The 14,745-nt window shown below is 37.1% G+C and overlaps 1 protein-coding gene across 2 annotated transcripts; it reads right to left on the bottom strand.

Moving 5' to 3' along the window:
• Window positions 1–2,482: 2,482 nt before the first annotated feature.
• LOC114469902 (dynamin-1-like protein) lies at window positions 2,483–14,704 on the bottom strand. 2 transcript variants are annotated; one of them, XM_028457793.1, is made up of 18 exons: window positions 14,559–14,704; window positions 14,012–14,138; window positions 12,516–12,657; window positions 12,322–12,360; window positions 12,105–12,151; window positions 11,940–12,011; window positions 11,767–11,853; window positions 11,263–11,425; window positions 9,698–9,818; window positions 8,604–8,942; window positions 7,383–7,503; window positions 7,114–7,269; window positions 6,941–7,030; window positions 6,749–6,847; window positions 6,478–6,594; window positions 6,273–6,382; window positions 6,037–6,196; window positions 2,483–4,465 (listed from the first exon to the last, which is right to left on the bottom strand). In XM_028457793.1, the coding sequence occupies exons 2-18, from the start codon at window positions 14,111–14,113 to the stop codon at window positions 4,409–4,411; spliced, it is 2,022 nt and encodes a 673-aa protein (XP_028313594.1). In that variant the 5' UTR covers window positions 14,114–14,138; window positions 14,559–14,704; the 3' UTR covers window positions 2,483–4,408. The 2 variants fall into 2 exon arrangements, with proteins under 2 accessions (XP_028313594.1, XP_028313595.1); XM_028457794.1 differs by lacking the exon at window positions 12,322–12,360.
• Window positions 14,705–14,745: the final 41 nt, after the last annotated feature.

Below are 14,745 nucleotides of genomic sequence, written 5' to 3'. Positions count from 1 at the left end.
TTTTTGTTATAGAGTATGTGCATCATTACAAGCAGAGGCAATTTTGGTATGGAATTTCTGGAGGGGCCACACAATATTCACGCAAGCAAATCTGATGGAATCCAAACATATTATCACTTTACATCAGGCATGAGAGACAAGCTTTGATGTACATTTTTGTGTTCAAAACAGGGGACGGGACTTAGATAAGCAAACCGCTTCTCTCGTCTCCTTTTTCGGCATGTACAAAAAAAAAAAAAAAAAAAAAAGTCAATGTAACCATGTCGGAAATAGACTGAATAAATAAATACAAAATGTCAAACTCATTTTAGTTCAGGGGTCAAATATTGGGCAGTTTGATCTCAAGAGGGCCACAGATTTTTTGCAAGAAAGTGAATAATTTCAACATTATTGTGCCTTAGTTTGCACTTCTACGTATACATTAGAATACAAATTATGTAAGAAACCACCCATAACCAAGTAATAAGTGACAGATATCAGTCCCAGCAGCATCTTCACTTTACATTTCCTAGATTTTGTGACCAATTTCTATTTAATTAATGCAAATATTATGTCGTAATTAGAGGAAAATTGAAGGATCTTGTAAGAATTTTGAGTTTTTACAACTGCTTAACAGTCACATGAATGAAAATCAGAATCAGAATTCCTTTATTAATCCCAGAGGAAAATTGCTTACGTTACACTTAAGAAATATTACAAATAAAAGAACAAAACCTTTAACAAAGACAAAGAATAAACATTAAATAAGTGTATGATGAAGTAAAAAACTGTTAAAAATAAGGATCCGATACATACACAGTACAGTAGTAAAAAATAAAATAAGATTATTAATAATAATAATAATAATAATAATAATACATATTATATACAAATATGATAGATATTTACATATGACTTCAATCATGCAATATAAGCACTGGAGAAACTGCGAGGCAGCCCTGGCAAATATTGCTTGGTTTTAATTTACACTTTCTCCTGCAGGCCAAATTGGGTGCTCCAAAGGGCCGGATTTGGCCCCCGGGCCATGAGTTTGACACATGTGCTCTATATTGCCAGGAGATTACAACACATTTGATGACAAAATCCCAGCTCAATAATACCATCTAGAATCACATAACACTCTGACCTAATAATAGCCTATTACCAAATAAACACCACCACCAATGAACAAAAGCTCTCCCAAGATCAATTAATCAATAGTCAAACAACAATGTGACGATAGCAACACAATGTAGAACTCACACAGTCAATACACGACAAGCTAACAATGCCTAGTACCCGCCTCACACCAAAATCGACCAATAGGAAAGCATCTGGGGCCCCGCTGGCCCCTAATGCGAAAACGCCAAAGATTACAATTATATAGTTCTCATTTGCCACTTATAAACTATCTTGGCTGTTATTACCTGACACCAGGATTGGGGTCAATTTTAACTAGAATCGAGTAATTTGTAATTAATTACAATTATGATGTAATTAGTGAGGATGCAGGAGGCGTCCTGACTATTGTTATGATAATTGTAATTTTAAAAATCTGTTAATCTTTTGCTGTTGTAATTGTAATTAAGTTCAGATAATTTCCTTTGTAATTGTAATTGGCATGAAAATTCAATAAAAACTGTCATTTATAATTGAAATAAACACAAACCTGTGGAATCATATTACACTTTTATGCTCACACATACGTAATTATTAATTATTAAAATATGTTTCATATCAACTTTTCAGGATCATTTTACCATTTTAAAAATATATAAATCTCGAGGTATACTGATTGAAAAAATATATAGAGATATTGATTCCAATATTTCCATGGATAAGGAAACCTAAAAAAGGTAACCAAGAGATGAAAAACAAATTAGATGATAAATAATTATCATTATTATTATTTTTGTATTTTACAGCTAATTTACTGCCTGACCCTGGTTTGTCAAAGTGTTTCACTTCCCCTTTAATTCTGGAAAGACAGTTAAACTCAAAACAGATTATAGACGTCTGGCGTTTGCCTTGCTTTACAAATAATGCATCCTCCTCTCTGTTACTCTCATCTAAAATTAATAACCACCTGAATGCTTTCTACTTGTCATGTCCTATTTGATCTTGAACTGCACTGACATTTAAAAATACCACATGATCATTATCTATCACCTACAGGTGAAGGTGATAGATAACGCTGACGGAGTTCACGGCATTGGTTATTGATCTGGTACTCCTGTGTGTGTGTGTGTGTGTGTGTGTGTGTGTGTGTGTGTGTGGACCCCGCTGTTGCTGTTGTGTGTGACTTTGACAGATCCATCCGACTAAAGCAACTTCCTCAGCCTTTTTAAAAATATATCGACATGTTGAAGCGCAGCATGACCACACTCATCTGTAGTTTCAACAATCTACAGGGGACCTAGAAATCAATGCCATTATTAAAACTGATGGATCGTCAAAACCACTTGACGTCAGTGACACTACAAAGAATAATAGCGGACTTGTGTCGATAATAGAGAGTTTTAATGAGTATAGACATCATTCAGCAGACATGTATCCCACATTGGCAGACAAGAACTCAGAGGCAGCTGACAAATGATTTCAATCATTTACATTTAAATAATACAAAATATACATCATTTATACACAAACAGTACACACTATACACACAGACACATGCATACTGGAAACACTCATGCTACCATACAAAATGGAATTTCAGAATGACTAGTGGATAGGAAAATAAGAGCGAGTTTTGTTAAAGTGGGGTTTTTCTTTTAAAAAGTTGGATTCATTGTTTAAACTATGAGGAAACTTTCAGATTAGGACCAGAATTTCCAGCTAGGAAGGTGATGTCAGCAGAAAGGTAAAACGTAAATGGCTTAGACACATGGGGTCCCTGATTGTTGTGGATCATCTAATCATTTATCTTCTACGTCTACTTAACGCGTTCAGGGAGGGTCACATGGTCCGAGAGGGCTAACATGCAGACCGACAGTCACAAACGCATTCACAATTTTTTCCCACTCCTAAAGGAAAGCCACAAACACTCAAGTCAAGTCAACGGGCACGTGATCATGGAGGGTCTGTGTGCCACCATCGACAGAGAAAGATGTTGGATTGACCAAAGGAACAGTCTCTTACTCCTGAGATCCATTGAAAGCATTTTAAATACACCATTATCTCAGATTTGGTTAAATAAACAGAGTGCGTAACGTAGCAGTGCTTCGTGTGGAGGATCTGTCGTACAATAAATGAAACATATTTTAGGAAAGTTATGGTTTTCTGATGCAAGGTAGAAATAAACGTGTGATAATAATTGTGGACTATAAAAGGGTCGATATGTGATTGACTCAAGAAAATGTCTTAAATTCTAATAATTAGAATCTACAGTTATTCATTGACTCATCAAAATGATACCAATGTAAACATGCTGTGCCACCTGAAACTAAGGAAATGATCAAAGTTGGTTTAAAGCACCAGTTTAAAGAACGTCTGATTGTTTAGAGTTAAATAATTCCTTTGAACACACCCATAATAAAGTTAACAATTTCCCAGAAACCTCTTTGGCCACATTCTTTAGATAACCTCTGTCTCAGTGTTCACAGTGCAGTAATAACGGCCCGAGAGCGCAGATCAACTGATAGAAGAGTTTACAGTGGTACCTTGACGTAGGAGTTTAATTTGTACCGTGACTCAATTTACTCGTGTGGCAAATTAATTTTACTGATTGAAATGACTTGCAAAAAAAATACTGCAACTTCTCTTGTTACCGTACATGTTAAATGAGAAAAATGTGCTTCTAAATAATAAATATTGTACTAAAAAAAAAAAAAACAATACAATAGACTGTACTGCAATAACCTGATTTTTTAAGTTCATTGTACAGTATTAAGATAAGAGATCAGAGGTGGAAGAGAAAAGCTGAACTGAACCTTATTCAATGTTTTTTTTTTTGTCCCAATAATGTCTGTTTTATCGCATTAAATAGCACTGTTTTACAACAAGGTGAAAGTTTCTCCTACATTTCCTTTATCTCACCACCTCCCTGTCACCTATTTCCTGTAAAATCTCTGTGTACTGCTGCGTCTGTCGCTCCTTGGTTTTCAGTTCACTTGCTAACGGGCGTGTCTATCTAGCTATAGAGCGAGCCACGGATGCTGATGGTACGGTGTTCATGTCCACCAACTAGCAGATAAGAAAAAGTAAGTAAAAAAAAAATAAGAAAAAAGGCTCGTATCTTGAAAAATGATTAGTTCCTACACTCATAAGTCAAAGTACCACTGTGTGTATATCTACAGTAAATATATTCTGGTCATTGGTCTTTGAATAAACAATGTTCAATACACACCTTTACAAATGCAGCCATACACACCCACAGACTGTGTAAACACTGTAATACTCCCACAGCTCTGACAGTGAAGTCTTCTGACTACCACAGATGAGTCTCCCTGATCTCAGAGATGATGTTGTTGGCTTTCTTCAGTGCCTGAGAGAAAAGGAAAGGGGAAAAATCATATTCATCATATCCACTAGGAGTGTGCACTGCCATGAGTTTGATGGCACGATTCACAATTTGCATGTCACGATACGACATACAGACTTTATCCAAAAAATTAGAATATCATGGAAAAAATGTTTAATTTCCATAATTCCTTCAAAAGGTTAAACTTTCATATTATATTATATTATAGATTATATATTCACGGGCCACAATTTAAACAATTTAAAGTAATTGTTTATTTTTACATAATTTGGGCTTCCAGCTCGTAAAACCCACGAAAACAGGATTTCAAAAAAATTAAGAATACTGTGAAAAAAATAATCACCATTTACTCAGTTTTTGCAGAAAAAAAGAGGAGAAGAAGGAGTGGACTGTTGGACAGTGGTCCATGGTCCTCTTTTCAGATGAAAGTAAAATGTGTCTTTCATTTGGGAATCAAGGTCCAAGGGTTTGGAGGAAGACAGGTGAGGAATATATATCGATACTAAACAATATCAGTAATTACAAATTTCACATTTTACAAGTAAAAAATGGTGTGAAATACAAGTACAAATAATGGTAACTAACTGTAACTCAAGTACATATATCAAAAGCGAGTGGTATGTTTATCAAACTGTCAAATTGCATTTTTCAAAAAGGTTTAACTTTTGCTTCTACAGCAGATTCTGATTCTGTTAAGTTCTCAAATTCTTAAAAAAAAAAAAAAAAAAAGTAACCACGTACATCTATAAAAGTGCCCATAAAGTGCAATCAACTTCCAAAATAAAATGCATTGAGGAGTGAGGTAGTTTAACAAGGTCTGATGTGATTCACTGGTGCATATGTAGTAGGGGTGTGTATTGTCTGGCATCTGGCGATACAATTCGTATCCTGATACATTGGTCATGATATGATACGATACATCCCAATATTAAAGTATAAGATTATTGCAAATTTTTTTTAATATATGACTTAAAAAACAACTAATCTGTACATTTTTACACGTTCATGAAAACATTATGTATGAAATATATTTCAATGGCATATTTTACATTCAAAACATTGGCTTTAACATGCCATGTGCCAACAACTTAAAATAAAAAAATAACATACAATCTGCCTGTGGCTTTTAAACCAACTTTGACTTTAGTGCAACATGACTTTAGTGAGGTATAAGCCTAGAACAATGAATAAATGCAGAAAGTTAATACTTCATTTTTAGATTTTATTTTAAAACCACAAGCTGGTCAACAAGCCCAGGTTTTAGTGCACTTCTTTGTGCAGTTACAATGTCTAATGCAGTGGAAAAGACTTTACTGGTTAAAAAAAACAAAATCAATATGGATGCATTTAGAATCGATCCGAGAATCGCGCGACGTGATATTGCGATATATCGCAGAATCGATTTTTTTCAACACCACTAATAGGTCGTTAAAAAACACAAATAAAAAAATTCAATTTGGACATTTTTTGGATCGATACGATAATCACAGTGAAATATTGTGATATATTGCAGCTTACACTGTAAAAAAGGCTTGTTATTGTAACCATAAGCCAGACACTGCCTGCAGTTTTACCTCGAGCATTTGGGCCACCTCTGTTCTTTGTTGTGCTGTGTCCTGTGACTCAATCAGCAGCTCCTCCAACAGCCGCTGCTTGTAAAGCTGACCCACCAACTCGCTCTGCAGATGCTCTTTCACGAAGTTCACCAGGAAATGCATGACCGTCTTGGGCACGCTGCAGATAAACAAACCCTAAGGTTAAGTCTAAAAAAAACCTGTTTCTTTTAGTTCTGGGTTCGTTTCAGCACAACCTGTCTTGGATGCTTTTGCGGACTATGAGGAAGTAAGACTTGATCAGGCGCTGAATGACCTCACAGTCCCTCTGCTCTCGAGCACTCAGTTTGCGGGAGGCGGGAACTGCCTGCCATGGGGGCAAAGTGAAAAAGCAAACACAAAGTTTGCAATACACTGTTGTTGTCTTCGTCCCACTGGTAATCTGTTAATCCCGTGACTCACTGTGTCGAGGAGGTTAATGGCCTGGCCTTTGCTGGGGCTGCTAAAGCCTGTGGCTGGAACTTTCTCGTCCGCGACCTTCTCGTTCTTCCAGCGCTTTCCTCCATCCAGGGCTTCTGACTGAGAGCGAGAAATTGGAGGAAGTCAGAGGGTGAAAGCAATCTCGGCGGTGTTGGAGAATTCACTTAAACTTTTAGATGTGAAACAAACAACAAACTTCCTCTTGTGCTAAAGTAAAAAAACAACTATTTTTCGCTGTGAGGCACAGACCAACCTGCTGACTGTTGACCAACGCTGACACCTGTGCTGCATCTGTGAAATCAGGATGCTTTGTGTTGATGTAAGCCAGCTCGATTGCAACCAAATTATGCACCTGAGGGAAAAAAAACCCTAAACTGTTAGCAAGATGTAACCCTTCACTCCTACAATTATCATAAAATATTCGCTTTGCTAAACTGTGGGTTACCATTTCATTAGTAATCGGCAAACGTTTCCTCAGTAATCCAGTCACGACTTCCACAATGGAGTCGTGCAGTTTGGGAAATCGCAGAAGCTCCTTTAAAAACACAAACACGGTGTTGTAATAATTAATGCAACACTCATTTTACCATTTCAGTGGTGTGTGAATCTCCTCAGCACCTGTGTGCTGTAAGAGGAGCAGTGCTGGATGATCCTCTGCAGCTCTTCATGAACGAGCTCCACACAGCGCAGGCTGGGCTCCTCCAGGCGCTTCATTTGCCGCTTCACCAGCAGCTCAAAGGAGATCTCGGGCACAAAGAGCGCCGGCCGCGGACCCTGCAGGAAAAACCACACAAATACAGATAAATATTATACAAACAAATGTTTACACGCTCCGGTGAGGATAAACGAGATAATATAAAACCACACAAAATTAGGATGAAGCAGACCGTTGCGTTTCGGATCGCGGTGAGAATATCGAGATCAGTCAGCCCTCCCAGGGGGTCGATTGACTGCAGGGTACGGCCGAAGGTCTCGTGGAATATATAGCAGATCCGAGCACCCCCACAGCTGCAGAACAGAGAAATTCAGCTGTGAAATTAAACCTTGGTAAACACATTAGCAATGTAATGTGTCAGCAATGTGAAGTGGAATGATACAAATGCAAAAAGAAAGAAAAAAAAATCCTGAGCATATTTACATGAAATAATCAGGTCACTATAGCAGAGCTGTGAAGATGTTGATTCTATTACAAACACCTTAAAGAGTAACTGAACCCTGAGGTTTTGGTTGGTGTGCGTTCAGGCTGGAAATTAAAAAAAAATGCCTTGATTATGGGCGGGGCTCTGGAGCAGGTAAGACACGTCCAGTATATACAACAAAATCTCCAAAGAATGAATAAATTCTTATTTTAATCAGAAATAAATAGGTTGAAAGTGACCAAAAATGGTGGAAAGGGTGGTGAAATGAAATGGGATTTTAAAAACCACAGAAATTGGTTAAAAGTTGCAAATTAGAGTGGCCAAAAATGGACAGAAAAAGTGATTAAGAAAAAGGGTTCAAAGTGTTTATATTGGCTTAAAAGTGTGAATAATTAGTTTAAACTGGTAAATAATGGGCATGACAAATCATGAAGTTAATTTGGCAAAAATAAGCATGAAATATAATGAAAAGAAGGTAACAGTGACAACAATGTATCAATATATAAGACAATAGGTAGAAAAAGTGGTGGAAAGGATTTATAAGTGTCAAAAATCTTCTTGAAAGTGGAAAAAATGTGCAGAAAAGGCAATACAATTTGATAGAGAAGTGGCAAAAATTGGAGTAACGTAGCAAAAATGCATTAAATAGAGCAAAAACATGGCAATAAAAAGTGATGAAAATAGGTTAAAATATGTAAAGTTTGGTGTAGCTGCAAAAAAAGGGGTAAAAATAAGCAAAAAGGGCTCAAAAGAAGGTCAATCTTTTTAAGACAGCAATGCATGTTTTGTTATTGCAATTAAATAATGGAATTTATTTCAAAGATATTCTTAGTTTCTTGAAGGCATCTGGCGACCCCCTCCCTGTGTCTTGCGACACCAAATGGGGTCCCGACCCCAAGGTTGAGAACGCCTACTTTAAATTACTACAAGGACCAGATTACACATTATTTTTAGTAAAGTTAGACTCACAGCTCTGAGGTCTGGATGTATCGAGCTGTTCCTTCTATCGTGTTGCAGTAATCACTGGCAAACTTAGTGACTATCTGCAGCAGAGTGGCGCTGTGGTCCTCCACTGGCTGCCCATAACTATTGAGCCGGGCTTGGTACTGGGCGGTCAGGACAGTCACTCGGGTTTTCAGGTCAGGCAGGCAGTCACGGATGTGGTGCATCAGCAGCCTACTGAGAGTTTTGGCCAGATAGCGAGAACCTGCACGGGACGCCAGAGAGGGATAGTGACGCTGCAGGAAGGCCTGCTCGTCCTTCATAGAGTCCTCCAAGCTCTTCTGAGTGTTAATGTCATGCTGGCTCCTGAAGCAAACAACAAATGTAGTAGACTGTCAGCCATAAATAAATATATATAAATGAATCACTTTTACCCTAAAAAGCATAAAAACTGTACATTTTGTCCACTTACAGTCCAATTATGCACTTGTAGTCAACAATCAAAACACAACAATAACAGGGAAGGGGCCTGTGAGCTGATTTTTCAAAATAAAGTTTTTACATATTTAGGGAAAATAAATAATCCCTTTGTACCAGGTGGATTCAAACATATCCATCTAGATGCTGAAAGAGAAAGTCAGTCATGACATCATACCAATGGTGTTGATCAGTAATAGAGCGATGCATCGGCCGGCTGATATTATCGGCCGATTTTTGCGTGTATCGGCATTGGCCGATGCGCATTATTTACAGAGAGCAGAAATATTTTTTACTTGTTCTTGCTCTACATCACCTGTTTTTAATATTTGTTTAATATGGTTTACTTGTTGTCGTTCTACCTCACCTTTGTTAATTTCAATAAATGTTCCTTTTTTTAAAAAATTGAGACTTGTACCATTTATGATCATCATTGTGTAATTTTTATGATGTAAATCGAGGGAGAAAAAGTAGTATCGGCTCAAAAAAATCAGCAGTCCGTATCGGTCATCGGCTAAGGCTGATGGAGAAAAAAAATGGGCCCTAAAAAATCCATTATCGGACTATCCCTAGTGTTGATCTTAAGCAGAAAATGTTGCCATTCTTAAAAAACAGGAGTCTGACACTAACGACCTTGTTCTCACCTGTTCACTACCCCAATGATCCCTAGACGGACTGGAATGACACGACCCAGAAGAACCTCCAATGCATCCGTCCCTGCATCCATCAGGTCCAGTTTACTGATCACCAGAAGTGTTCGCCGACCTGAAAGACACAAATAAATCCTTTAATATCTTTGCAATGACACACTTTTCATCCAAGGAACAATGGCTGCGTCTGAGTATTCCCTCCTATCTCCTTTCTTATCCACTGTTCCTTCATCCCCGGAAGTCAGAGCCGTATATAGTTCACTTCACTGGTTCGTTTTTTTTTTTTTTTACAGCAATGGCGGCTCATGGAGCCTCACAATTTTTCCCAGAAGTGATCAGTTTACTATTGTAGCTAATGGAGCTAGAGCAGATTAGACGGTTTGTGATGCACCTTTGAATGGTAAGACGTTATTATTATTATTATTATTATTATCAGCATATCTAAACCCATTAACGTGTGCATAAAGGTATGTTAGTGGATTATCCCCCGCTAAACTACTACATTTTAATTTTTTGTATTCTCATTTTTTATTACTATTATCATTATGTTTTTTAATTGTGAGATACACTGCTGTTGTTTTCATGTTCAAAACAAAAATTAAAAAAAATCTAAATTATTCTTAGAAAATTAAGGGATCATTAGTGGATACACAGCATTTACTTCACACAGTGTTATCTACCCACATAGGCTACATATCTTCTTTTTTTTTTTTTTTAAATCAAACAATAATCTTTTCAATTGTGTTTGCAAATTAAGTGTTTGAATATGATCGCCTCACAGATTTTTTTTATTGTTATAATCCTGATTTTCATTTATTTATTTAGATTGCTCCTGTTTACTTTGGATAACCATTTGTTTCTCCTCTCTGGTTCAGTTGGGAAGCCATACATTTTCACTAATTTTTCAGAACGATTGGAGCATCCCCATAAAGCACAGAAAACTGTATGACAAGTTATTAATGTTTCTGACTTTGTTAGACATTTATTTATTGAATTTATCTTGGTACATAAGTGCGTAGTAAAAAAAATCAAACATCTATTATTATATATGTATGAACATAATAAATATGTTTTGTGTCCTGTATGTTCCTCTAATACTAGTTTGTCCATCGAAGAACTGCTTTTCTCTTCGATGAATGTCACAGAAGTAAACACATAAACAACTATTACAGAAGGCATTGTTGTAGAAGGAAAGAACACACACTCATAAGGACAATAAAACTGTAATGATAAACAATAACGGATGTAGCTTTGATTGACAAAGAAGAGAAATAGGCGGGACTAAGAGGAGATAATTGTGCTGATTCTATTGACAGCAAAAGACAGTTTGTGTGAATTTGAAACCACATAGTAACACCCAATCACTGTGCACAGACACTAATAGGCTTTACTGCCAGCCTAATAAATACAAACACTCATTATAAATATATCTCTGTCAGGATGTTGGATAAGTTAAAAGCATGGTATGGACTGAGTTCAGAGAGGAAGAGGAAACTACCGGGGATGATTTTCAAAATGAAAAATCAACTTGATTAAATAAAAAATAAAAAAAGTCATACCATCTGGATCAACCTCACGGGCCAATTTCAGAGCATCTGAAGTGGCCAAGTCTGAGTTGGCAGGAGAGACGGCAAGAATGAGGGAGTTTGGATTTGAGATGAAGGACAAGATCATCTCCTGCACTTGAGACTCAATGTCCTCTGGTTGATCTCCAACAGGAACCTGAAGCAACACAAGAGGGCAACCAGTGTACGACTGACCAGCACAGCTAGAAAAACCACTGAAATATTCTACGCAATTAAAAGTAACACTACTTTGGTTGAAAACATATTCAAATACAAGTAAAAGTATTGATTTTTTTGAAAATACTTTAAAAAGTACAAGGACACAAAACATTTACTAAATTACAGTAATGCAAATAAATGCAATCCGCAACTTTCCACATCTGCTGCCATCAATCAGTGATGAAAACCAATATATATTCACCAGTTTGTTATTGAACATCTGGTGCTCAAAATGCTTTCACAAATAAAACATAAATCAACATTCTGGACGAGTGTTACCTTAGTGATTCCTGGTAAATCAACCAAACTGAGATTAAGGACTTTGGGTGAGAAAATCTTCAAATATATGGGCTCAGGGCTGATTCCCTGAATGAGAAAGAGATGGGGAAAAAACATTAATGAAGCACCAAAAGTAAAACTTCTGGACACTCGCATCAAAACGTTCGTATCACCTTGTTTTCGCCTGAACTACGATCAGTTTCAGCTTCAATTTCCTTACGGATTTCCTGAAAATCTGTAAAGATCTTTTGAAAGAGACGAGAGGAAAAGCCACACGATGAAAACACAGGGAGTGCACACACAGCAGAGGCGGCAGAACCCTTTAAAGTCACATTTACCTGATTCTTGCAGTGCAGAAATGTACCCCACTCCTCTGCTTTTACCCCTGAGCAAACAGAAAATGGGAGTTTTATTCCTCTCAACACCTCATTACAATCAACACGTACACTTTAGATAAAATAATGGAAGAGATGTGAAGATGAGAACAAACGATATGAAAGAGAAAACGAGACGAATGAAGGAAAAAGTAGTGCATGCAGAGAAACACACAGAGACCTGGGTAGCTGTTTTGAGCATTTTGTTTTATCCCATTGCCTGTAAGAGCAGGAACAAGAAGAGAGGACAGAAAGAGAGGAAGTTAGCTCTGAGAGATCAGGTTACCAAAAGGATCAGCAGTGAGTAAAGGTGTTCTAATACACACACAGAGCCAGACCTTAAAAACACCCTAATAACACATTCATTTTATGTACCGCCATCAATCTTCAGCCTTTCTTGCAGAGGAGCCACATTGACCAGCTGCAACACCAGAGGTCGTCGTGTCACTATTCCAGAACCACGAGGTAGGAAATCACGTCCGACCAGACTTTCCAGCACGGAGCTCTTTCCACTGCTCTGTAAGGACACACAAGTGGAAGTTTAAATCCAAACTTAAGATAATTTTTTTAAAAGCACAAAATTAAGAAAAAAAAAACAAAAAAACATTTTAATCTCATTACCTTTTCAGTCAATAAATATTACAAAAGATAAGATAAGATAGACCTTTATTCACCCCACAGTGGGGAAATGTGGTTGAATGTCCTATTGTTACAGACAAGGCAAGGCAAATTTATTTGTATAGCGCATTTCATACACAAGGCAACTCAATGTGCTTTACATCATCAAAAAGTGCAACAGAAAACATTCAACAACTTAAGATCTATGAGAACACTAAAGTTGGCAAAAAAAAAAAAAAAAAAAAGTTCAATACAACAACATGACCAAAAATCTCCCTCTCAATCATATGCAGAAGAGAAAAAGAGTGCCTTTAACTTTGATTTAAAAATGTTCACATTAGATGCAACGTTCCACTTCTTTGCAGCATGACAACTAAATGCAGCATCACCATGTTTACTGTGAGCTCTGGGATCCACTATCTGACCTGTGTCCATAAATCTGAAAGACCTGACTGACATGTCACTGATGTATTCTGGACCTAAACCCATTCACAAATTTATACACCAGCAGCAGAACTTTAAAGTCTATTCTGAAGCTGACTGGAAGCCAGTGTAAAACAATTAGTGAGTAGATACAGTAAAACTCTACTGCTAACATAGATCAATAGATCTGTTCATTCAAATATATTACAAACACTTATTCAATTTAAATTTAGCTGAATGAAATCTTTTTATTTTTAAGTGTGCTGCTGTCAAACATTGGTATATCAATTGTGTCACACACACACGAACACACACATACACACAAAGCTGCCTCTCAGCCTGGATTTAAATACAAATCCAAGGGATTTCAGTAACTCCTAATGAAGCAGTGGATTTTCAATCTATCGCAAATAACAGATTTTCACCTTCATGTGGACGTATTAAAAGCACAAAAAATGAGCAAGCATGAGGCGGTAAGCTTATGAGAACAGTGGTAGTGAAGTCATTGTTAAATATTTGGTGTTAAAACCTTTGATACATACACCGTTTATTGCTTATGAATCATAAATTCTAAATAAACAATGATCTCTAAACCTATTCAAGCATTGTATATAATTCAAATCAGTTTCATCCTTTTGTATTTGCTTTAAAAAATGTATTTTTATTTCTAGGTAGAAGAAGCCCTTTCCTAACTTCACTAAGTGATAAAAGCATCTCTAAAACTTCGTAAGGGTCAAGGATCAATGATTCAAAAAACCTAATTTAACTACATAAAGGAGCAAAAATACATGCAGAAAATGATGTATTTGGTAATAAAGCAGAAGTCTTACCTGGGATCCTACTACGACTATCTGAGGAAGCTGTATTATCTCTGCACCCACCGTGAGGAAGACCTCCTGCAGCCGGTTTATGGTGGGAATCAGAGTTTCCATCTTTATAAAAAGCTGGAATCTGTGACTGGAAAGATAAAATAAATAAAAATAAATAAATACAATATTTCCATTTAAGCCATACGTCCTTCAAACATCATTTGGGCGACAATATATGTTTTCTCCATGTGAAGTGGCATCAGCTGGTGACTGTATTGGTCGCTCTGGTAAAGCAGTGGTCAGGTTAAAGTGGTCCTGATGAGAGGATTTGCGCCCTGAACGCACCACAAGTTGTTGCACTGCAATATTAGCTTATGCCACTAGTTAAATGTAGCATTCATGCGTGTTACAAAGCTGACAATGCACAGACCACCACAGGTCGACGAGCGTCGTGTTATTATTGGTCATTTAGCTGGAGGTGAAAGGCAGGAAGTGACTGAAATGTGCTAGCTTCATGCTAACGCTTTCATTTTAGCAGCTACAACCAAAGTTGCCGCATTTTTCTCACCTCACAGACGACTAGCAACACAGATCCTCAACAATCCAACCTGTCCGTCTCCATTGTTCCCTCGAAAAAAATAAAATCAAGATACATAAAAAAAAAAAAATCAATGAATTTCGCTCGTGCGGTTAAAATAAGCAGTTGATATCAAACGTCAGTATGGGCGGCAACGCATCACCCTGCCTCATTCTGA

This window comes from Gouania willdenowi, chromosome 9, assembly GCF_900634775.1.
Source record: "Gouania willdenowi chromosome 9, fGouWil2.1, whole genome shotgun sequence".
Classification (NCBI taxonomy): Eukaryota; Metazoa; Chordata; class Actinopteri; order Blenniiformes; family Gobiesocidae; genus Gouania; species Gouania willdenowi.
The sequence above is the reverse complement of the archived record's forward strand: the minus strand, read 5'-3'. Positions and strand labels throughout refer to the sequence as shown.